At 39.6% G+C, this 26501-nt stretch overlaps 1 protein-coding gene across 1 annotated transcript in view; it reads right to left on the bottom strand.

Moving 5' to 3' along the window:
• The window catches only part of LRRFIP2 (LRR binding FLII interacting protein 2), a 49694-nt gene extending 38131 nt beyond the window's left edge, over nucleotides 1-11563 (bottom strand). The window contains exons 1-2 of the mRNA XM_075705015.1: nucleotides 11468-11563; nucleotides 1182-1268 (exon numbers count right to left, since the gene is read on the bottom strand). Of these exons, the coding sequence (XP_075561130.1) occupies nucleotides 1182-1268; nucleotides 11468-11557 (177 nt within the window). The 5' untranslated portion in view covers nucleotides 11558-11563. The remainder of the gene's footprint in view (nucleotides 1-1181; nucleotides 1269-11467) is intronic.
• Nucleotides 11564-26501: the final 14938 nt, after the last annotated feature.

Below are 26501 nucleotides of genomic sequence, written 5' to 3'. Positions count from 1 at the left end.
TCTCAACCTTTTGCATGCTATGTCAAAACATGAATGAAATGCAATAACCATGAAATAATCAGACTGCTGAAAATCTAGTTCCTAGGTTTTTTTGCTCAAGAAATGCAAACTTTTTTATTTTTTTAGGAGAAATATGTGGAGCAACACAAAACCATATGTGTAAATATTCTCCCAATTCTATTATTTTTTTTTTAAATCAAGATCCTGACAATAGATATGTATTGTGAACACTTCGGTATAATCTATACAGGAAGAAATTGACTGAAAACTGCATATCCAAAGTCACATATCCAAATTATCCAGTTACTAAGTATAAATACATTAAAACCAGAGCAAAATAATTCTCTCTACTTTTTCACAGTTGTTTATCCTATACATTAGGCAGTGCTCATTTTGGGTATAGTCATGTTTATTATTTATGTTGTGCTGCCAGTTATCCACATTTACATGGACATTTTGCACAGCAACAACAAGCAAAGAAACTGCCACGTGTGTTAAGTAATTGTTCTTATAAAAGCACAAAACTCACCAGCTGACTCAGCCACAAATCTAGTAATTCAAATCCAGACAATATTAAACTTCACATTAGAAGTTGAAAACTTCCTCTCTGTGCAAAATTATTTATGCAAGCCTGAGTTCTGGACATCGTCATTATATTCTCTATTCTGCTCATTTAAAATCAAATAAGCAGTAATAAGAAAGCCTCTTTAAATATCTAAAGATAAACATTGATCTCTGATTATTCTCAAAGATTAATCTTTGTCCCATTTTGATTGCTAGCATTGAATTTACTGCATTTATTAAAGGTAAAACATCCAAGCATCTGATTTTGCCTGTAAATTTCATTTGAAAGCAAGAGTGCTAATAGCCTATTTTGTATAGCAGATTTTTTCCACAATATGAGTGTAACTATTAAGGAAGTGAAAAATGAATGTTCAGATTAATATTTTGTGAGGTGCTATCTACCTGTAAATACAAAGCAAGTTATCCTTTTAGATATACAAACTAAGGGGAAAGAGGAGAGTATGGGAGGAGAGAGAGAAGCTAACAGTTGCCTGATGCTGAAAATACTAGCACACAGCTGAATTACACTGAAAGACAAAATCTGATGCAAGTACAGAAATAAAATACATTAAGAATTTTAGTAAAGTTTTACAATAATTCCTGATGACTTAGACTACCTCTTTTTGCTGTCGCTCCAGCTCTCTCATACGTATATCTCTTGCTTCTGCTCGAGCTGCCCGTTTGGCTGCAAGCCTGGCTTCTGCCTACAAGCAAATTGAAAATACTAGAAGTTAAAACCACATTTTTTCTGTAATGGTTTGAGTACTCAATCTCTTCACAAAACCACATTAAGATTCTAACATCACAATACATAAATAGTAAGGAAATCAGAGTTCTCAATGAAATTTCAGAAAGGATATATATCTAAGTCTTTACAAATATCATTACTAGTCAAAAGAATTACCTATTGATAAAAGAACTGAGTTCAGAAATATTACTGTCACTAGATCTAAAAATTCACATCTTGCGGACTTTAACAGGAGTTTGCCTATGCATAGTATTTAAACAGGACCTTTGTCCACAGAAAGACATTAGAACAAAAAAGAAAGAATCAAAACAAAGATACTAAACCACTACTGTTCATGTCATATTTAAAGGATCTGCTATCATTTGGAATCATTTCAAAAAGCAAACATCACTTAGAAGTTGAATTACTTCAAGCAGCAATCAGAAAATCAAATTGATTATTGGACAAAATGTAAGAAAGAAATTTAAGGTTACAGTTCCTCGAGAACTATCTTAAACTTTCACCATCACCAAAAAGGACTTCCCTACCTTTCCATTCAAAAGCCCTTATTCTCCTAACACCTTCCTTGGCCACAGCTCCAGCACTCAGAATCTGCTGTAAGCCAATATAACCAACTACTGTAGCAGAAAGTTAACAACAAAAAAAAGTAGTTTTCTGAGTTTTCTGCTGTTATGTGAATTGAATTGGCTTGTACAAGACTCATGAACACCAGACCCAGCAAAAGGAATGGGCAGGACAAACAGTAGTGAGACCTCCCCCTTTTCGGTGGCAGAAAGCTGTTACATCTCCTGCACTGTGTGTGAAACCTGGTTATTGGCAGATACAACTATATATTTTCTCCACTTTCTAACGGGCCTCAACCAAAAGAAACACATCGTCTTTCAGACTCTAAATGCTACCTCAAAATTAATCAGTTAATTGATTACATGAGGCAATAGTTTTTGACATCAGCTAATAGTTGAGGAAAACACAAGCTCAATTTTTCATGTTTCACGAGTAATGAGTTGATGAAAATTTTCTCTTAAATTCTTGAAATATTACACCACTGAAGACAGGTTTTCCACCAAAAAATTCCAGCTATCTAATGTTAATTAAAAACTTACAAGAAACACCAGCAGCAAAAAATTCAGAACTCATAACATCCAAAACATTTAATTTTATAGCTTTTTAAAAATGTAAAATTCAATGGGATTTTGCCTGTGGTTAAGGATAGGTTTTTTTCTGCTTTGCCACTATCACAGCATAGATTTATGTAAAACATTAGAAACCTATAAAATCCATGACAATTGCAAATAACTCTTTCACTGTGCTTCAGGAAAAAGAAAGGGGTATTTAACTCAGACCTTAACTTTAAATTGTGGTTAAACTACAGGTACAAAAATATCTCTCAAATAATGACAAGAAAGAAGGCAAACACATTATAGTTTTATTACTTACAATAGTTTGTCTTAACTTCAAATGACTATCATTAAGACTTGCTTTCTATATTTTGCATACTCAGATGAAGTGATTCCAAGTCTGTGTCAGCACTCGTGACTGCCACAATGTAATCCTTTTTCAGGGCAGCATAAAGCTGCTCTTCTTCCTACCTGATGACAGCACACAAGAAAAGCAAGGGAATTCCCATGCAGCAGGAAGTCCCTTCTCACTTGCAGCCCTACTCTGTAATTGTCTGTAATCATAGCTCTGTCCCATATAAACTTTCACACAGACATGTATGCAGCGCAAAAACAGTAAGGACCCAAACAGCTGATAAGTCTGGGTTTAGCTCTGTCTATAGATCAGCAGACATACACATCTAGCCTTTAGACTCTGGCAAGGCTTTACTGTTAATGACAGAAAGTTCATTTGTTTACTCATTCACACTAAAAATCAATTCACATTTCACCACTCTCTCCTAGTCCTACAGCCAGAAACCTAACTTTGACATTCCTACAGTAGAGGGGAAACTCTGTTTCTTCCAATTTACTAAACCCTTGAAAAAATACAGGAGAATTCTACAAACATTTGTCATAAAATGGGTGCCTGAAATTGAAGAAAAAAAAAAAATCTTATCTTTTTAGAGAAAATTTTTAGCAAAAAATGGTTTGGTATTACATTAATTAATAACCTGAGCAACCAGATTCCTCTAAAAAGTACACAACTGCAAAAAGACAAAGAAGTTGGCAAGTTAACTGAAAGTGCAGTTCTCAGGCTTCCTTCACCAAAACTTAGACCAAGAGACAAATTCACACTACCATTTGAAAGGCCATCATGCCAAATAATTCTTTATTCTCAGCACAACTGTTAGAGAGCAGATGTCATGTTATTAATAGAGCATGCATACAAATCTTGATAACTATGTAATTGAAATTCAAAATTAAGATTAATAAAGAAATAACCATAATTCAAAACGACATAGTTTTCTTCCTGGGTGCTGCTGTTCACTCTGTTGTGTTACTGACGAAAGCCTGTAAAAGTTGTGAAACAATTTTCCACCAACACTCTTCACAGATTAAGTTCTTCAGCTACATTGGAATAAAGTCTTTAAATACCTGCTGAGGGAAATACAGTGCCACAACAGCTTTGGATAGAGAACCGAGTTGATAATATGAAGTTGTTTGAACTACAGAAGCAGCATAGAAAGGAAATGTATACTACTTCTTATTTTTTGGGAAAAAAAAACCCAGCAAAAGGACAGGCAGTGGTGTTACAATGATTTTCTAATTAAATTAGTATTTGAATTGAAGAGCATTCTAAATACATCACTATTCCTTGCTCATAGGAGCTTGGAAGTCAGTACAGGTTGCTTTCCAGAGCTTGCATTAAACAAATTCTGGTCTTAGAAAACTACAGACTGACCACTACAGTCTTGATTTCAGTTTCATTGGTCATTATTCTCTATACAGTCTTTAAACCAGACACACATAAATAAAATATATTTTGATAAAGATATATTACAATATAATCTAATTGAAGTACAGCTTGTTAAAAACAACAACATACCAAATTCCTATTTTCATAGTATCATACAATAGTTTGGGTTGGAAGGGACGTTTAAAGGTCATCTAGTCCAACCCCCCTGCAGCGATCAGGGACAGCTTCAACTAGATCAGGCTGCTCAGAGCCCCATCCAACCTGACCTTGAATGTTTCCAGGGCTGGGGGGGTCTACCACCTCTCTGGGCAACCTGTGCCAGTGTTTCACCACCCTCACTGTAGAAAATGTCTTCCTTATATCTAGTCTGAATCTACCCTCTTTTACTTTAAAACCATTACTCCTTGTCCTATTGCTGCAGAGCCTACCAAAAAGTTTGTCCCTATCTTTCTTATAAGGCCCCTTTAAGTAATGAAAGGCCACAGTAAGGTCTCCCCGGAGCCTTCTCTTCAGGCTGAACAACACCAACGCTCTCAGCCTTTCTTCATAGGAGAGGTGCTCCAGCCCTCGGATCATTTTTGTGGCCCTCCTCTGGACCTGCTCCAACAGGTCCACGTCTTCCCTGTGCTGAGGGCTCCAGAGCTGGACGCAGTACTCCAGGCGGGGTCTCACCAGAGCAGAGGGGAAGAATCACCTCCCTCAACCTGCTAGCCATACTTCTTTTGATGGAGCCCAGGATACAGCTGGCCTTGTGGGCTACAAGCGCACATTGTCAGCTGAAGTAAAAATGAAACTGTGGACTGTCCAAGATCTAGAAAATCTTACACTTTAAAAGTTTCTAAAGGGGACTTCCAGCTGCTAAAAAGAAATGTGATAGCTGAAATTTCTTAAACACTTCAACTGCAAACAATAGATAACACATCCAAACCTTAGCGCCAGTACATACCAGTACATTTACACTGGTGGCTAAAATGGAAAGAAATCACTTGCTTATCTATTCTGGAGGGCAAATAGGAGCCATGAGGTATAGATACAACAATTTTGCATGGAATTTATTCAAAGAAGCGATCAAGAAAGGAAATAGAGGACTACAGAGAAGATCTTTGTAACAAAAGAGACTGAGTAGAAAAAAAACCACGAGGTCCTCCAGACTCTGCTTGCATAGGGAAATAAAGGATTGATAATAATCAAATCTGTATTTTTTTTTTTTATATGAACACACTCATACTGCTCCTTATCTTTTACCTCCTACCCTAAGGACAAATATGTGATTTTAAACCAAGTGCCATATCTGTATTTCTTTGGGTATTAGCTCTGCTCTGAGTAACAAAACAAAGCCACCTGTTAATGGCTGAGTTCTGGAACTCTTAATTTCAAAATAGGTACCAAAAAGCATTACATGTAAAAATAAAAGTAATGCTTCCTTGCACCTGCATAAACAGCATTTCATTCTATAAGAATATGATGATTCTGGCTGTTTACAAGCAGTTAAGCTACCACCTTGAAGCAGTACTCACTTTGCTTAGGTTATTTTATTGCACGTGTTTACTAAACATATGGGTAGCAAGAGAATGTTCTCCTTCCATTAGAGGCCACATGGTCAGTTTCCTCATTTTCACCTAAAACCCAATTACTAACAACTACTTACAGTCATTTAGAAAGCCATCTCTGCTTATTCCATTTTCTGTCTTTTTTTTTTTTAAATACATATTCTGCCACAATCTTTTCAAAACCTTTCAAACCATTTTATCTCAACTTCCAAAGATAGCATTTAGTTGTTCAGTTAAATCCAATCTATTTTTGGTGTGAAAGAAAGGAGAAAGGGAAAAAGACCAGATTTTAATTTGAATGCCTCTGTAAAGATTGCATCTGGAGTCTCTCCTTTCTGATGTGTTTTTTCTTAGTCTCTTCACAGCAATGATCAATTTCTATGCACTAGTATGCTTCTTACGCTGGTGAGGAACTGACACAGTAGAAGCTTCCCCTCATGTTGAGCAAGGAGAAGCACAACATCTGTCTCCACAGTGTAGACAGGCGTCTTTCTCCTTCCCCTTGCTTGTAAGAAGGAATTCACTAGACAGCAATAGTATTTTGATTTTAATTTTCATACTGTAGAGAAGGTGATTAATTAATTAGCTCAGATTCAGCAAAAAAACTTCATAAGGATAAAATATAAGCTATACTAAAATATGTTATTCACCTCTGAAAAAATATGAATGCTTTTCATTGAAGAATTAGAATTATTTTGTCATTTCTCCCTCTGTCAAGGGATATGCAGTGTTTACACCTTGCATTTTACAATGCCAGAGGCCCAGGCAAGGAAGGTTCTCCTTCTTCCACCAGATGGGAGTGGTGAGGGCACCTGCTACCCTGGCTGAGGTATCCAGCTCTGTTTCTGCCACAGGGCGTTTGACAGAACACCAGGACATTCTGCCAGCTCCAGCAAAGCATCAGGGTGAGCATTTTAAAACGTTCACCATATTTCTTAATTCACTACCACACACTGCAATATAAAGTTTATTTCATCATTTCTTATTAAGTGAGCACGCATTGTTTCTCTCTTCTGTTGCTCATTTCTTCTGTATTCTCATTTCCACACTCTTTACCCTCCTCATCTCCTTACTGTCTCATGGACCCAAGGGAACACCATCACTCATATGCCAAATGTATTTCTTATGCCTCCTCAGAAACATCTTCCTTCCACTTATTTCTGATGTGCCTACTCTTTCTCCACTTGCCTACAAAGCAGAGACTATAAAAAACAAAATCTTAAGATTTACATGACTTAAAGGTTTAGGATTATTTATTTCTGATCTCTCTTATGCCTTTGCCATTTATTATACAGGTCCATGTATAGTTTAGAAAACCTCTAGAATACCATATCTCCTACTAAAATAACCTTAACCACTATTAAAAATAACAGCAAACAAAATTTTGAATACTGAAGTAGATATAGCTGATTTAAAAATATTTACATGATCTCTTACTAAAAGAAATTCAAAAGTCATCTAGCATTTACAAAGACAATCTCTGTATGACGGTGGGGTCCTTTGGGGTTTTGTTTGTTTTCTTAAGAAAAGCTGAAGCTGTATGCAGAGAGAAACATGTACTGAACTTTGAATAGATTCAATATGACAAAGAGTATGTTGTTAACTGTTTTTAAATTCATGATATAGCCTTCAAACATTTTAAAATATTGAACTCGGCTTTTTCAGCCCTGGCAATTAAGTTACATTACATTTTTACCAAAGTAAAAAGAACTGCACTCTACCCAAAGTTTGAGCAACTACAGAGTGAATTTTAAACCCAAATGAATCTTTATTCTCTCTCATGAGAAAACATCTCTTAAGAGTTTCGAGGCTCCTGCTGTACAATGAAAACAGAGTCATGAAAACAGTTCCTGAAAAAATACAGACAATATGCTACAAGGAGGAAATGAAGTAAATAGTGATGCAATCGTCCACAAGCTCTAGTTCTTCGTCATCTAGAGTTACTCAGCCTTGAAGAATGGAAGGGTTGCTGAAGCAAGCATGGAAAGAAAGGATATAAAAGGTAAATCCCGATTGTCCCTTCAAACTGCTGCTTATCGGGTTGAGGCTGGTGAGACGAGAAGAGTCAGACTCTTCTCACTTTCTGGCATGACGTTAATTGTATCTGAGCTTGAACTGAAGTCAATATAAGAACGCAGAAGTGACTGAAACCTCTACTCTTGCATGTAAGGCTGGTCTTGGAGAAAGAGGTCTCAAGTAATCATAAGAGATGCCTGGTGACAACAGGTTACTGATGTATGTTTAAAATGAACACAGCAACTTGTCTGTAAATTACAAAGACAAGTGAAGCAGTGATGCAGAGGTCAGCTGAAGATACTCTGTCCACAAAACAGCTTTATAAGCAGAGACTCTCCACAACAAAACCACAGGCAAAACAGATCTTGAGATCCTATCAGCCATACCCAGTGTAGACTGTGAATATAACCTTGAGAATATGAACCTCAATTTTTATTTATTTAGTTATTTGTTAAACAAAAAGGATTCCCACATAAGAACCTAATCTGGACAGGAGCCTGAAGTCACACTAGACAACCCCTGTCTCTTATTTGGAAAGGCAGAACTTTCCAGGGGACAGAAGAAACTGTCTTCCACACCAGCTGGATTATATTCTTTGTCCATGTGAGAAAGCTAACACTTCAGAATCCATTACAACAGCTAGAGAAAGAACCAGAAGGTGGTACAAAGGAACTCTTCATATTTTCAGGAAATAGGCATTTTTGAAGACACTTGCCAATACGCCACTTTAATATAGCTGCATGCATTTACACTCAGAGTGCCTTTTCTCCTTGCAGGAAACACCCAGACAATATAACCTACCACCTGTTTCTACAGCTTTTGAAACAAACATGATAAATTGGTAATCCTCCCTTTTGTACCAAGGTAAGACTTCCAAACTGATCAACTGCAACCAACCTCACTTAAGACACTGAATAACATGGAGAGCGCATCGCTTCCAGAAAAGGATGCATAGATCCCTGTCCCTGGATACGTACATCACCTTTCCTCTTCCTCAGTTTCAATGAGCACAGGGAATTCAATGCCAGGAAGGATAACACAACAGAATACAGAGTAGGTCCCAAAGAAAGAGGTCTGGTAACTCGGAAGTTCTTGGAATGAGGCAATAATTCACTCCAATGTTGATGTTTTAGCATACTTGTGCCTTGTTCAGTGCAGAGGCATTGCAGAAGAGGTTGTCTCAATGCAAACTCCCAGAGCAAGGAAAAGATATGAAAGAACTCTACAGAACAGTGGTAGTGCTACAAGAAGTGAAGGGGAAGAGACACAACCATCAGATGAAAAGTTGTCTGATGCAGAGGAAGTTAAAGAAATCTCACAAGGAGAAAGTAGTTTGACCAAGCCCCTCAGATCCCATGATATTGCCCTTGTCTTCCATTAAATATTTTCATATAAGATGACACCTCAGATTCAACCAGTGCAGAAAAATGACTATATCGAAATGAATTTATTGGATCAGCACCAAAGAAGTCTTTACACAAAATTTCCTAGAAAGTTTTTTGGTACCAAAAGGAAGATACCACATTTTTTTTTTTGACACATCCTACAGAACAAGGAAATCCCAATTTTGTCAAATTAGAGTGCTGAGAAAGAAAAAGATCAGTGCTTTCTGCAATCTGAACTCCTGGAGGAAAAAAGCCCCAAGCCTTCATACACTACACTAGAAGTATTTGCTAGTGTTACAAACTCTGATAATTCCTAGCGACATCTTGTGACTGGTCTGAATCCCAGAGCACTTCTATGCAGTTTTTCCATACAGATCATCCTGAGTGCCAGCCTTTTATTTCAGCATATTCTGTTTACCATCTCTTGATACCTGGAACACCTTTTAGGAACGTTTTACTCACAAGACATCTGACTTCTGGATTACAGGACTAAATTCAACTGTTGTAAGTAACATCTGCTAAAAAGGTAATTTCAGAAGAGGAAGTTGAGGAACAAAACACTCCCTGACAATAAAAAGATAAGCAAGCCGTGTTACTGAGATAGCCTCAGAATGGTATAGTACATCTACCCTATATATTCATGCACTGAGAACTGGCATACCGTATGTCAGCATAGTAACTGAAAAGTGTTCCCCCAGCCTCAAATGATAAGGCATATGTATGGCACAGTAAAATCAGGTATTATTTAAAGACAGAACTTAGTTTTGTTAACTGGCGCCTGCTGTCATATCCTAAGAAATACATTCTGCTCCTTTAAAGTAGAAGTTTTCTTTAGAATAAGTTGGCTAATACTATGAATTACAGCTACCAATTCAATGACAATAGCTGCTGTCTGACATGGGATGTAAGGGCCAGCTTGTCCTACACAGACCTCTAGCTCAGACCTAGTATTAGTTCAATTTAGCATAATGCTAATAGGGGGAAAAAACCCTTCATTTTTGTTTAATTTACACTCATGCTCAAATTTTAATTGAGGGGGTTAGCGATGTAAGAGAACAAAGCTCCACAGTAATTTTAAGTAAGATAATACTTACTACACCTTGCTATTGAGACCTTTTTTCCTAGGCTAAGTTGCAAGCGGATGTTACTGTACTGGAACCATGCAGAGAGTACTTCAAAGAAGTTTAAAGCCAGATTCCTTCTCCTTCATTAACTGCTTTCCCAAAAATGGGAGATGGAACTTGATGAGTGAGACTGTACATGACCCAAAGGCCCACACAGAACGTATCTGGTAGGGTGAGAACTTCCATTAGATTTGGTGTGAACATAGCTTTCTGGAAAATTACCAACTAAATGAAAATGTTTTTTTTTTCTGACAGAGCGTTTCCTTTATCTACAGTCTATGATGGCTACATTTGAAAATTCGTAAGGAAGCTGTGTTTTCAAAGACCTATCACCTACTTATGTTGTCTTACATACACATATATGTATATATACTATACACACACATACAGACAACAGTTTACATTATAAGGCCAATTAGAATCTGCATTTTGCACTCATTTGTGTCAACTAGGGTGAGCAGCTTTGTCGACAGTGTAGCTCAAAGCTTCTGTATCCACTTGTATACACACAGTACTAAGGCTTTTGTTTACAAGTCACAGCGTTTCCTCACAGAAAAACTCAAGTCCAAATAGACATATGTAAGACTAAATTCCAGCTGCCTCCTTCCTATATCCGGTGGGACAGAATTCCCCTTTGTATACAAAATTCCCCTTTGTATCAACTTCTTGTTAACTGCATCTTTGGCTGGCTACCTCCAGCTCTCTATTTTTCAGGTGGTGACTCTGCCAAGAAAGTCCTGGTATAGTGTAGATAATAAGCTTATTTTGACAGAAATGTGCCTTTTCACATTTGAAATAGAATACAATACAAATACCTTTTAATAATGACTATTACTCATTCAACACTAATACACTATACTTACCATCTTAAGAATACTACACACTGCAGCGGGATAAACGTGGAATTTTTTTTCATTTTAGACCTGAGATAGCAACAGGATTTCTCATTTACCTTTAGCTAAGCGTACAACTATCTGTAGAAATATCTGCTAAGCTTAAGTGTGATCCTGTGAAGTTACGCTAATCATACAATTAATATACCATTGTGACACCATTTCAGTAAATGTGATTTTTTGATCAAAAATACTCTTAGTTTGTATTAATCATCGTATTTTTGACTAATTACACTTTTTAATGCACAGCTTAAAAAAATTAACTTTTTCTGGATAGTGAGATTGCTTTCATCCCCATTTCTGAATTTAAGACAATTTGAAATTAACAAACCTCTCTGGCAATGTTACTCAGAGTTTCATCTTCTGCAGAAAACCTGTCTTTCACTGGAGTTCTCTTCCGTCCTGATCCAGGAGTTCCCATTTTTATTCTCTGGTTCTGTATTTGCAAAAACAGACAGGAAAAAGCTCAGTTTTCAGATCTGGAATAAAAACCAAACAAACAAACAACCCACACCCCAAAATGTAGTAAATTTTCCAATTCTTTAGCTATAAAATACTCAAGAAACCTACATGCCATTGGCACAAATTTATCCAGTATTTGTATTTCTTGGAAAACTTTATCACAAAATCTTGTGGCAGCTTTATAGAACACCACTGCATCCTACAAGGTGCACACACAGCATTTTTCTACTGAACAGAACACACCAGTTTACCTACAGCTTCAAAGTTATGCACAGATGTCAACTGCTCCTAGCTCAATGACAATACCTATGTACCTTGTCACTTTTCACAACTCCTAAAAATAAGCATCCATTAAATTTTACGGACATGAAAAAAAATCTATGGGCAACAACAGGTTCAAGAATTAAACTTACATGATCATTAGAGCTCTCCCCAAAACAGAAAAGATAGATTCAGTAGACAAACTTTTCAAAGCATCCAGGCAGGTAGATGGGGCTTATTTACATTTTAATGCAGCTGTTCTCATTCAGCTGGAACTGAAAGAGAACTGCAGTCTTCTACTAAAGTGGAAGTTCTACTATAGTAGAAGTAAAGACATTACATTCCTAGACAAACAAACATTATTTTGCCTAACAAGATTCCTAATTTGGGAAATGAAGAGAGAAATATATTAGCATCATATACCCAGAATAATACATAAAGTACTCTCTTAGTCTTCTTCCAGAAACCTCTGTTATCAATCGCAAGAATATAAAAATCACCACCAAACCAAAACATAGTACATACAGCCACAGACAGCAAAACATTACTCAAAAAAATAATCTAAATTAGTATTTTCAAATATCCTAAAGAAATGCTACTTCCAGACATCCAGGTCCTTCCAAATGCCAGGTCAGAATTTGGTGGTAGTCCAGCTATTTGCTATAAACAAGTGTCCCACATAGGGCTTGGGAAAACACATTATTTAGAACAAAATTTTCATGCAAATAGAAGAGGTCTAGAAGGGAACTACTATTGCCTATCCTTTTGAAACTGAACTGGTATAAGAACTATCTTTCATATTGGGTCTAACTAGCAAACATTCAAGAATTCCTTACAGTTTAATCAAGGTGGTGGTGAGGAATGTGACAGGGGAATTTTTGTGCAAGCACAGTTTTTGCTTATTATTTTTATACAGCAACCACAAAGCCAAAATATATTGGGGTACTTTCTGGCGCTCAAAGATTTCAAGTAGCATCACAGCTTGGTTTTTTTTTTTTTTTTTTTTTTTTTAAGTATTATAGCTTCTACACTTCTTTCCCCCACCCCCCATAACTTTATGCTGCTAGTCCTCTCTTTTCCTTGCAGGCGGGAAGTCTTTTATTCTGCAGGTATTTTACTATTCTTTATGTGCTTAGATGAGGGAAATAGAATATTTGCTGATGAGAGAAAAGACAATAAAGACTTGAAACTAGATGTCCGCTTGAAAGCTCCTGCATAGGACAGATACAACAATTATGCAATAATCTTACTCATTTCCAGTTGCTATTCTGAGACCAAAACTAAACATACTCAATATTGCAGGTGTGCAACAACTCCATTGCGTAAAAACCTTAAAGGAGAGCTTGCAGTGTTTGCGGATGAGTAGTAGAGGAATAAAACCACAGTATCTGAAGGGGCCAGAGAAGAAGCAGGTCTGTCATCCAGTAGTGAACACACTCCTGATGGGGAAGAGTGGACATAAGTACCCCCCTGGATTCCATCCACTCCTCCACAGGCTGCTCATTCATTTTACAGTGCAGAGTGTTTGGATAAAATACAGGCGTTTGGACCAACATAGAGGAACTTGCCTGCAACTTGCCTGCCAGGGAGTGTTTTTACCATCTGTCTGAAGCACATGGTTCTATTTATTTGTTACACCCCCACATCATGATTTTTTTTGTTGTTGCTGTTAGTTTTGGCTTTAATTCTGGTGTTAGGTAGCAGCACACTTTTAGGAAGAAATACAAGATTCCAGCCTCACTATTATCAGATGTTAGCATGGGTCTTGGAAGGACAGCAGAGTTCAAACTCAGGATGAAGGGAGACTGAGATAAGGCCTGGGACAAGTATTGCCACTGTTAAGCCATTTGGTAAAAGTCTGTCTTTTTAGTCTTAAAAAGAAGCAAGCAAAATTATGATTTGTACTCGGATTAATTTAGATATATACACACAGAAAGCAGCTCTGAGATCTCTGTGGCAGAGGTTAAAGCTCAGAGCTACAGGTCGCTGCCCACATTCAGAAGAAATGTCTCAAAACATTTGCATCTTTTTTTCAGTAATTTGTATTGTCTGACTTCAAATAAGAAAAGCAGATAGGGCCTAAAGTAGAAGTTACATCAACACATAAAATAATAGTCCCCTACTACAGAATGTTTTCAAAAGGTTATACATTAGCCAAAAAAAACAAAAAAAGAAAAATCAAGAAATTATGTTATTACAATAGTTCATGTAAGCAACAGAACTCAAACCTATCTACTAAAAAAGGTTACAAAGCATGAAATGAAATTCTTTTAATTTGTATGTTAAGGGTTGTATTTCTTAATGAATTTACTACACAAGTAAAAACTGCAGAATAAGTGCACATACCACAGACTTGAACTGCATTTGTGGACATCCTTTAAACAACATACCACTTCTAATAGACAACTAACTTTTGTTTGTTAATTCAGTGAGATTCTCTTAGCTGGCAGACTGATTTGGGGAACTGAATGTAATAGGTTATATAGCTATTTTTAGTATAGCTATGTTCAGACTGACAATAAGTACTAATGTATACAGAGTAGTGAATTTTAAAAAATTAGATGCTGATGCTTTAAATGAGCAAAAAGCACTTCATCTCAGTCTTCCTGTAGCATAATTGTGCCAAAATCACTGTGGAGGAAGGCAAGTGTGGCATCCCTTCCAGCCATCTGCCACACTTCTCACCTAGGATAAGCACAGAACTCCTGACTGAGCCCAAACCCAAAAAAGGAAGCAGGGACAGATCACCTAGAAGATATACCGAGATGTTGCCTTTGCCTACAAGGAGGAGTTAGGAAAGCCAAAGCTCAGCTGAAGTCAGAACTAGCAAAGGCTGATAAGGACAAAAAGAAAGGCTACTATAAGGACATTGGGAACGAAAGAAAGACTAAGAAAACTGTAAAGCCATTGCTTAGTGATGCAGGGGACATAGTGGGAGGTGCTTGCAAGGCCCACCCTTGGCAAAAGGGTCTGGATAATAACAAATGTGACAACAGGAATTTGTGTGTGTGTGTGTAAATCAAAAATGCAAAATTGTTTGACAGGATATTTGCCCAAAACTGGTAATGTTGAAAAGCAAGAGGATCATCAGTTAGATTAAACAATAACTAGAGAATGACAAAAAAATGTTTCAAATAAAGGAGTCCTTTTGAAAAGAAGTATAAAAAAAAATATGAAAAGCTGTACCAGTGGGAGAGGCCTTGGAGAGGAAGCAGCAGCAGTCAAAACCTGGTTTGACGCTGCCAGAAGTCACCCCACTGACTGCATCACGATATCTGTCCAGGCCAGACAGCGCAGAATCCCTCCTGGAGGATGCAAGGTCCTGCACACCAGCTAGCTGGTGGTCAGTACAGGGTGCAACAAGGGATGAGAACCCACACATTTGCTGCATGAATGCAAACTTGCACTGGCACATGCGTTAGGGCATTGCAGGGAACAGCACAGGTACGCACAAATCTAGAGCGCCCACATCTCCAAAAGAAATTGTGTGCAAATAGGGGACTCTGGAGTTGAAGAACAGAGAGTAGTCAAACACTGGCCTAGAGAGGCTGTGAAAAGTCCAGCCCCGAAGATATTCAAAACTTGACTGGGCAAGGCTCTGAAAAACCTGCTCTAATTGACCACACTTTGGGCAAGCGGTGACCTCCAGTGGTTTCTTCCAAAATAAAAGATTATATGATTCTATAGTTATTATTGCTGCCAGCTTTGAAACTAAACCTCAGTATAAGCTTTCCTTAATAAGATATTTTAGTATTCCTTCAAGGGTCATGTCACAATTTCTTCCATTCCATGTAACTTTTAATTGAGCTGATGTATATCAGAGTATTTCATGTCTTGTTATACAGTTCAGTACTAAAGAGATCTAGTTCTATTGCTAATAGACTAATTAGTCTAATACTAAATGTATCATGACGTTACTTCTTGGAAAAATATAAGGTGCCAAATATTTCATGTGCATGCAGAAATATTTCTTGAGTGCTTCACTTCCATAACTCACTAATTATGGGAAAAATTATTTTGCTGTAAGTTATAAAGAATTTAATACATGCTGTAACATTAGAATTTTCACAGAAAATAGCTAAAAAGAGCCCCAAAACAAAACACAACCACAAAAAGAACAGTTTGTTACACTGGCCTTCCTAAACTATAAAAGATAATAAAAGAAAGTACCTTATAATCTGCTGCATGAATTCCTGAGTCACATCTACTACGTGTTTATTTCTTACTGTAGGCTGGGTTACACACTGTATTACATGACTGATGAAGTGACATCCTGTCATTTCATTCCAAAAACCCAAAGCGTCTGAAGTCCCCAAAGAAACCAGAAGATCTGTGAGGAAATCCCTCAAGTTCCTCTCTCAATTGTCTTCACTTCAGGCCTATATGAATTTTATCTCTTCCCCAAGCCTTTGCTGTCTACTCTTTTTCCTATTACTTTCTGACTAAAGGTTCTCTTTGTTTCTTTTTCACTTCCTAGAAAAAAGTGTGACCCATCTTACATAAAACAGAAGCTACGCTACAATTTAAGACCCTATCACTCACCACCTTCAATGGCACCACCTGTTCTGATGCCTGGGTCTACGCCAGCATATTTGGCATCACATACATGCAAGGCATTCAGATACTACAGTGTGAACAGCCTATAAATAAACAGACTGAAACTCTCTTTTTCTCTTTCAAGTAAGACAACAAGATAATTAAAATCCACCTGTGTGGAAATGATCTCTGTATATGTGATCCAAAACCAGAAAAGATCAGCCCTGCTCTAGAACCACTGGCTGTTAGAACCAGCGCCAGTTTCCTAATTTACACTGGAATATAAATCAGCAGCCCCTGCATTTCAAGTCCAAAGCCACCAACACAGCAGTTTATACCTTTAAAGAAGTAAATTCTTTTAGTCCTGAGCAATTGCACCTTTTGTCCACAATATCCAGGCAAAGTTTTTTGCAGCTTCAGTTCTTCACTTGCAAAGTTAAGTGTTTTATCTGCTACAGACCTTTAAACATCTGAATCGAGTGGACCATAAAGGTTCTACAGAATACTGCAATAGTGCTGTAACTGCCCCTGCTGCTGGGAATTGATCTTGTGACATGTGATAAGACAGATAAACACTACTGGGAAGTTGTTCATTATAAAATATCATCTGAATGTAATTTCACAGTATTAGAGTACATTAATACCTAGGTTTCTTACAGACTTTTATCTGTCTCTTAACAAACAAGACATAGCACTAAGCATTTTCTCAACAAAACCCAAAGATCTTATAGAATACGTAGTAATAGTCCATGCAATCAATTTCAGTTGTAAGTTGGTTCAATTTAAATTAGTGCCTAAATTCTTTGATTTCATAAGGACAAAAAGGCAATGAAGCCAGTGGGAGACAGGAAGATTAACACAGAGGAAGGTTGGAATTTCTTGAAATCAAACAGTCTAAAAACCTAGAAGAAAGAATCTGAATGAAGGTTACTTGGACAAATAATGTTAGAAACACATTAATAAATAAGGAGGATTAATGTAAGAAGCAGGAGAAAAAACCCAACATTCCTCACCAGCAAGCCAATCACAGGTTGCTAACAAAGCACAAACAGCAGTAACTCATTTTGATTTTTGATAGTTCCACAAATGTTAAATATACTAAAAAATATACTTGTGAAATATACTAAAAAGAGCAAAAGCTTTTTCAAATAACTAACTAGAAAGAAAGATCCGAGAACCAGGATTGCTATGCAATGATGATGGAGTTGAAATTAAAGCATCTAAATATACTTTATAAGTTAACTGAACACTTGCTCTTTACTTCAACAAATGTATACTGCTGATGAGTGAAGGTGTGGAAGCTACCATACCCACAATGAAAGCAAAGTTCTGAAAGTTAATGTACTCAGAAGAACAGTGGAAAACCCAACCCAGCAATTTCAAAGAACTGTCTCATGAAACTGCAGTTCTAGCAACACAAAGCTACAAACAAGCCAGAGATATTATTACTGCAAAACAGCAGAAGTAGCATCCATATTTGAGAAGGAACAGAAGGAATCACATTGGAAATCTTATTTGTTCAACCTTCAGTGCTTTGTCAAAGCAAACTCTAAAGGAGACAGAGAAATAAATGGACATAGAATAAAAATACGTGACTTTACTTGAGTTAAAATTATGCAAGACTAACGTAAGAGTTTTCCCCAGAAGAATGCCCCTATACAACAGTACACTCTTTAGAATTCGTATGTCTGTCCATGGGCCCAAAAGCACCCGAGAAAGTAAAGGGGCTGCATGATCGCAGGGTGACCATGACCCAATAAAGGAGTGTGTGGGGAGTGAGAGAGGGAAATAAACTGGGCTTTAATCCAATAGTTTTAAGGATGAATTTAAAATTTTCATTCAGAATAACATCGTTCAGAAAAAGGTTAACTTAAACTAGAGCTATTGCAAAAAAGAGCTGCTCATATGAGTAAGAGCCTAACATTAAAGGGAAAAAGCAAAGACTGGGAAGGGCATGTAATTACTGTCTGCCAAAAGATTACAGTGCTTGCCACTATGATGGAGGCAGTTATTCCAGTTCATGAATAGTGTTTCCATTTTAAAAAAAGTTGTTCATCTCTAATCATGGTCCACTTCAGAAACCGTTGGCACAAAATTTCTGCTCTGAGCAGACAAGCTCATGTCAGCTTCTTCAGGAAAAAAAGTTGCTCTTTGGATAATTGACAGTCAATCCAGTACAAGCTGACAACTGCACAATCTACCCCTTTAACGCAGCATATTTGCAGTTTAGTTCTCATCTTAAAATCTGAGAAACAGAGCTTCTTATGAGTTCATGGTGTTTAGCAATAGAATGACAATTCCGTAGAGGGGTTGAAATCCCTCAGTTTGTTGGTGTTATGAAGCTATAGATGAACAGGAAGTCACCAGTCAAGCCAATCAAAAAGCCATTACACAGTCTGCAAAAGTGTTGCCTGATGGAGCCATAAAGCGTAACTGTGCCTGGTTAGTGTTGGTAAACATAAAGCAATGCAAGACAGTAACTGTACCAATGTATCCTACAGCCCTGCAGAACTACCAGGCACCTCCAGACCCACCAACCTATCTTTGGTGACCTTCCTCAGTCTTTGCAAATTACCAAAATTCCAAGACAACATCATGCAGTGATGCAACTTCAAGCAGTGGCACTTATTTTATGAAGTATGAGTTCTCTGCCAGTCAGTTGCTAACAGCTGCACTTGGAGATACCATTACTCCACAAGATAAAACATTACATACAGGATATTATCATCAGTGACAAGAAGCATCTGCAAAGCTCTTCTAATGGTCGCTCACCAGAGGATCTCTCAGGGCACAGTGTAAAGCATATGTAGGTTTCCGAGAAGCAGCGTAATGCAGTTGGTTTTTTCTAGAATCAGTGCTACCATAAATGCTGAAGATCCAGGAACAAACTAAGAAATCAAACGTGATTTTAAAATATGAGGAAATGACAGTACTATAATGAGCACCATGAAAAATGACAGGAATGCATAATAAAAAAAACAAAGTCACAAGAATCTTCCATAAGCATTTCTTCTAAAATGGAACAACTATCATTTTTACACTCTGAGTTTTTTTAAAGTGAGTATCCTTTCTGTCATTTTGCAAGAGAATGATTCATTACTCATTGAAAAAAAACAAACCAAAACACTGCTACTATATTGAGGCTCCATCTTTTAATGAAACAAACAGAGAGCCCCATGGTAACAACCCACATTCAGTAACAAGCTGCAACTATTTAAGATATTTTTCCATTACCAATTTAATACACTCCTACACTCTTTTCTACTACTGCTACAGTAACAGTACAACGAAGAAAAGCTACTGAAGCAAGCAGGAAAAATTCTCCTGTACCCCCTTAGAGCTTTCTCCACCACCACTTTTTTCAATCAGCTGACATCACTCCTGCTGTGGTAGCAGGCTGGTGGCTTAGAAACACTTGTTCCCACCTGGCCCTTTGGGAGGTGCCCCTTCACCTCTTCCTCTGGAGCAGCTCTAACCCTGCATGCCGAATAGAAAAAAAAAATATAAACTTTATCTCTTCACAAGCAGACAGCACTATTTACATAAACTATTTTCAAGGACATGTAATACATAAACACAAACAGCCTGTTACATACACTTACATGTTACCTAGTCTCCAGATATTCAAGATAGTAAATTTGGACTACTTTCTCAAAAAGCATCTCTAATCATTTTTTGTAACACCACTGAACTGTACTGACCCATAACTGTCACCACACACCTTCACATCAGGATCTTACAAATGCAAACAACAACACAGTAGCAAATCTGTTATTGGTTTCTAATCCTCTGCTGGCATTATATACCAGAGGTATTCAATTATATACGACACCAACCTAGGTCTTTTGGGTATACACACATGACAACTTGTGCGCCATGTGGAAGTCTAGACCTTAACATGTTCTACAGATCTACAGACTTGGAGTCCAACTAAAACAGCACTTTCTAAAAGTTCACGTGTTGAAGTACCATGTCATCTTCTGAGACAATGAGAGTCATTAAAAAAAGAAAAAATAAGGTCCTTTGGAGTCAGTTCACAAGAAGTACTGATGTTTAGGGCAACAAGCTTACACCTGATACATTTCACACAACTGTCTTGTGTTCACAAGTTCTCAGCTACAGCCAGGAATTTAGTTCAGCTAAGACTGACTTCACGCTCTAAGGTAAACATCTCCAAACCCAGGTAACACAAAACAACAGAAAAAGCATGTCATGTATGTCAAACTACTTTGTACTGCTAGAGCACCTTTCATCTGTTCTTACATCATCACTAAGCAATTACATTAACCAAGGAAGCAGATGTATAAGGAAGCAGATGTATACTGAGAAGATAACTGTTTCTGGGCCCCGATACATTTAATTACACCACTTTACAGTTAAGACACAATGAACATTTAAAGAACTCGCCATACATTCGCTGATTTAATCTTACAGGAAATTTGTAACAAGAAGAACCCCGCACTTCTTCAAAGATGTTCAATGCTAACATTGATGTTTTAAAGGGATAAAACTGACCTTCCCCATTTCAAACCAAAAATGTCTGTAAGTCTCTCTAAAATGAGGGAGTCTGTGAGATCATACAAATTCAACGTAGTACTGCTTCATCTACAAAACGTTTTTACTATCAGTGAAATACATAACACTGCCCTTCAAAGTATCATGCTAGGATTCAAACCGGAGATCACCTAGAACACACTGAGCAGATCACAGCCCAGAGCTGTTTTCAGGCTCCTTCCAAACGCACGAGCGTGCCCATCCCTCTTATCATTGACGGTCTCTTCGCAATTATAGTAGCAGGGCATATTAAGAATAAATAAAGAAACGTGCTCTGAAATTAAAGAAAAAGCCCGACTAAGCATCAGAAAGCCTGACTGAAGCCTACCATAACTCTCTACCGAAGGGGCACGCCCTACTGCTCCGGGGAAGAGTGAAGCTGTGGTAACGTGCTTCGAGGAAGTGCGAGACAGAAAGGCACCGAAATACACACAGCTGTGATTGCAGGACATCTTCCTTTCTCTCCCTATCTCCTCTTCCTCCTCCTCATTCCGCCGTTTCCACTCAGTACCGAGGCGGGAACGGCACCTTCCCGCAGGCCTGCGGACCGGGGGGGAGGGATCGAGCCCGCCGGAAGGGCTCGGGCGGCCCCGGCTTCCCCTCGCCCGCCCGCATCGGGTCTGACAGCGGCCGCAAAGGAGGGGCCGCACACCGCCGCCCCAAGCCGCCGCCGTTACCGTTTCCCTTTCTGCTCACCTACCTGGCGAGGGAGTCCCGGCCCGGCCGCCGTGCCCTCCCCGCTTCTCTAAACCCGAAAAACCGGGTTCCCACCCTGCTTCCCCGCCCCGTTCGGGGTTTGTATGCATATGACACCCGCCCCCGGCCCTCACCCTCCTCTTGCCCGGGCCCCAAGGAGCCTTACCTGCGGGCCAGCCTGCCGCAGCACCGCAACGTCTTAATAGGGAGGAGGGGGGGTTGCTTCACTCTCCCCTCCCCCCCTTCCACGGGTGCGAGGGGCTCGCGGGTCCCGGAATCGCCTCGGGCTCCTTCCTTCCCTCGCTCCCCACGCCCAGAGTCCAAGGAACAGAGGCAGAAGCCGCCCCAGGGCGAGCGCGGGTGCCCGCCGGGCACGGACCGTCCAGGGGCCGCGGCAAGGCAGCTGCTACCTCACCTCACCCCCTCCCTCCCCCCCCGCCCCGTCCTGTCCCTTTCCCGTGAGGGGCCGCAGGAACCGGAGCTTCAGGCACAGACAAACGCTCCAGGCCGCCCTCCCCTTCCCCGCCCCGCGCTCTTGCCTCCTCCCCTTCAATGCCGGGCGGTTACAGCCACATCCAGACCGCGGGTAGGAAGCAGCGGTTCATTTCCAACCGCCCGCAGGGCCCTGCGGGAGGAGGAGGGCGGCCGGTGCGGGAGCGGCACACGACCCACGCCGGCACCGGCAGGCACCCCCGCCGCCCCCCGCCCCGGCCCCTGGCACAGGCCGGCCGGGCCGAGTGCGCAGGCGCCGCCGCGGAGGCAGGGGCCGGGGCGGGAGGGCGGTGCGCACGCACGCATGCGCAGAGCGGGCGGGCGCGGCTGCGGGGCCGTTGGCGGGCGGCGGGGGGCTGGCGGGGCCGGGGCGGGCGGCCGTGCCCTGAGGCGGCTCAGCTCAGCTCAGGGAAGGGAAGGCGAGGCAGCAGTCAGCCCCCGGCGATAACTGCGTTGCCGGAGGAGAAGCGCCCTCCTCTCCCCGCCCCCCGTTTCTCTTTTTCCTCAGCCGGCAGCGAAGGGAGCGGGGCTCAGCCCTGTGGTAAGGAGGGCTGCGGCACCCAGCTCTCCGCCTCCCCCCCTCCTTATCAGCGGGCAGGCCGGCTGGCTCACTGCCGTGGCGGGGAGAGGTAGGTCTGCCGCCTTCTCCTTTGTGTTCGCTCTTCGGTTTTAGCCGGGGTTTGTTTTTACCGAGTGGTGTTCCCCAGGTGAACGGCCCAGCCGAGCGCCCCGGGAGGCCGCAGCCGCCGCTCCAGGCCCGCAGCGCTGCCCGCCGGCTGCAGCCGCGGCGGGGCCCGTAGGCACCGCCCCGCTCCTTCCGCGCCCTGCCAAGCGGCGCGTCCCGCTCCCACCGTTTTCACCTAGCTCGCCGTACAAGTGTTCCAGAAGATGTACGTGGATGGGTGCCAGGCAGGGTTTATGGGTAAAAAATCCTGTGCAAGCCTTTACACCTTATACTGGTCCAAACGCGACCGGCCCTCTGTACTGCCAAAACTTAAATACAAGCAAGCATCAGAGTCCCTAAGGATAACATATAGGAAAGAAAAAAATGACTACACCATTAAACATATTCCAGTTCATACACAAAGAGCCGACTAACGTTCGTGAAAGTACTGAGACTGCTGTGAAATAGGCTTGGGATCAGATCTGTAGTCGTTTGCTTTTCAACACCTCTGTCAGTGAGGTTTGGAGGAGATGGCATTTCATATGTTAGAAATCACATGGGAATGAAAAAGCAGTGTTAAAATGACAAGCCTAGTGGCAGGACTCAAGAACATTCACCAGAGCCCTTGGCAGAGGTCAAATGTTGTCTTACTAAAATAAGCTCAAGTGGATGTGCATAAAGTAAAGAAAAAGGGACATGGAAGTGAATTCAATCTATTACAGTAGACATAAAACAACTTCCTTGAGTTTCATTAGTATTTTCTAACTTTCTGTCTGAGAAACCCTATACTGTCTTAAATATCTTTCCTCACTTGATCATACAGCATAGCCTCGCCATGCTTATTTTTAACATCACATTAATTTTGGTAGTAATAGATGATGATCTCACCGCAGGGAGATGAAGTAGAAAGTTTCTCTTGGAACATCAGTAGGAAAGACCAAAAAAAGTACTGGCTTAAAAACTACATTTTTATTTGAAGTTTATTCTTACAGAAGGGCTCACCTGCTGATTTTCTGGGCTTCATTAAAAACGGAGTCTTCATTAAAAACATCTCGGGTCACTTTGGTTTGGTCTAGCTGGTGGGAGAAGTCTTTCATTCCCTCTTGAGTGGAGAGTTTGTGTGGAATCTTCTGAAATGTGGGATGTCCCAGGTCTGTGTGGGATGATTCTCTGTAAATATATATAGGGGAAAAATGTTTTTGATTGTTTGTACATTTTTCTCTAATGAAGTGTTAGTATTTGCGTACGTTTAGTCTTTTGATATCATAGGCTGCACATTCTTCTTTAATGATGCAGCAAAACGCATGTCTCCTTGAGAGCAGACATGCATTTTTGTGGCGTGAAAGAGCAATTGTTTACTTGACTGCAAAGCGGTGCACAGTGCAGTTACTACAGGCAGTGGTACAGGATGTCACAGTAGCAATTCTGAATTCAGCATCATTAATGAGTAGTTAAACAGTCAAGTTACATGCAGTTTCATTATAAACCTTTAATTAGAAGCCAGAAAATGAAAGTTATGTTTGAACTTTTGCTGTGAAATGGCTGCAGTTACAAAACCACAATTATTTGTGAATCTGCCTTGAACAAATTCTCACTGAAGCTACTGTAGAGCTTGCTTTGTTAATAATGAGTTTCTGCTAAAAATAAATAAATGAATGAATGAAGTATCACTGGATCTGCCTTTGAATATATTTTCTCTTCATTGTTGTCTTTTTATATGGTAGGTTAGTATAGATTCCTCGTCATATGTAATTGACCCTGCTGATTTACTCTCTCCTTTCCCTTTTCTCTGGAAATCTATCTCTAAAACTGTTTTGCTCAGTTGAGGCGTTCCATGGGTGAAATCTTAGTTCTTTCTAGAGCGATGGTCACCTAAAAAAGTATCTAGGATGAATCTCTAAGTCAGTTGTATGGAACACTTTCAACAATGCCAACTTCCTGCAATAATTTGTATACAGTTTTAAAGAGATGTTGTCACTGAAATAGTTTTCCTGTGTAATGTCTGTTATTTGTGCAGTTTTGAATATCTTTTTTTTTTTGTCCCTCTCTTTAGCATTTCTAATCTTCCCATGAGGCTTTTGTTTCATGATTATTGCAGCTACTGATAAAGAATGTAATAGTGGTGGCACACATGTAGGATTATAGTCTAACTTAATCCCTGATGTCATTCCATATATTTTCCCTTCTGTATCCTCCCTGTTCCTCTCTGTCTCTGTCCCTCTCTCTCCCCCCCCAGTTTACTGATGGAGACCGATTGGCTCAACATAGCATTTTAAGCAGCTCTGACCACCTCCATCCACTTATTTCTCTCCTTCCAGTTTTGTCCCCTTCCTTTCTTGTAGTTTCCATCTCCTCAGTTCACATACCATCACTCAACAATTCATTTGGCACGACTGAATGTGTATTTTTTTCAAGCTCTCATAGGTCCTCTTTTGGAGATTCCCAATGTTGTTAGTAACTGCTTGTCCCTCCCACCCCCCGTCCAAAAAAAAGGGCATTCTACTACTCCCTTGTGACAGGTGGAAAATCAACTTTGTGTGGCTATACTGTGAAAAAAGTGGAAACCCCTTTTGCAACTTTTGCTTGTTTGTTTGTTTTGTTTTTCAGCAGTTATTGGATGTGCTTACAGGAGGCTTCTGCCAGGCCCTTTCAGTCCTGTCCTCCCCCACCTTTTGTTCAGAGCTTAATTTCTGCTAAAGATACATTTCTGTCATCAGATACACAGGCACTAATATATATTGAATAAATGTTTTCAATCTCAGCATGTATATGTTTTTTTAAAAATTCAAAAGGAAAAGAAGAAAAAAATGCATTGCCTTCCTTGGATGACCTTTTGCTTGTGATCTTCTCTGCACCAATTTTTTAACTCGGAAGTTATTAGGACCCAGAATATATCTACAAAATATAAGGTCTGGGGAACAATAGCAATCAGACAGTTTCTACCGGAAGTTAAATGTAAAAGTTACACAAACAGACACTGGGCAGTTTATAATTCAGTTACGAGGGTAGTTAAATATGGTTTTAGTTACTGGAAAACTAAATAGAGCAAAAGAATGAGTAATTCTGTGGCACAGTCAAAAGATCTTTAAAATGATTCAGTACCAGCTCTGTTGAAGCACTTGTCATTATTTAAAGTAATGTTGATTTTCAGTTACATTCAAAGCAATAAGCAAAGGGTTGCATGACTTAAATGTAAATGATGGGAAACAATTTAAGACTTTAAAGAGAATATTTGAAATAGTTATAAGGCTGAATGCATGCAGACTGTGTGCTGAACATAATAATGAAATTCTTTCTTTAAATCTTTTGTAGAATTCATTGGAGTACTGAGGGACTGTTATCAGGTTTCCTCTGTAAGGTTTTTGCATATATATGACATTTACCAAGTAGTGGAAAAAAGAAAGCATTCAAAATCCCTGGCTGTTTGTTGTGGGGATATGCACATTTCACAGTTCTTGTATGGTTAATACAGACTAGAAGGTTTCTGGTAGTGCTAGGTAACTGCAGAATCTGTGAGATTTAGTTTTTCCTTTTACCTCATTCACTTTTAATAGTGCAAAAATCTGTAGGGCACAGTAGGAATTATGCATATACAATGCATTTTGATTGGGATTAGCACCCACAAATCTTTTTGGTGCACTCCAGCAGTAGAATTGTGTGAATTGTTCTGGTTCAGATTCATTGCATCCTCAGCAGGGAA

The sequence above is a fragment of the Pelecanus crispus genome, chromosome 2, assembly GCF_030463565.1.
Source record: "Pelecanus crispus isolate bPelCri1 chromosome 2, bPelCri1.pri, whole genome shotgun sequence".
NCBI lineage: Eukaryota > Metazoa > Chordata > Aves > Pelecaniformes > Pelecanidae > Pelecanus > Pelecanus crispus.
The sequence above is the reverse complement of the archived record's forward strand: the minus strand, read 5'-3'. Positions and strand labels throughout refer to the sequence as shown.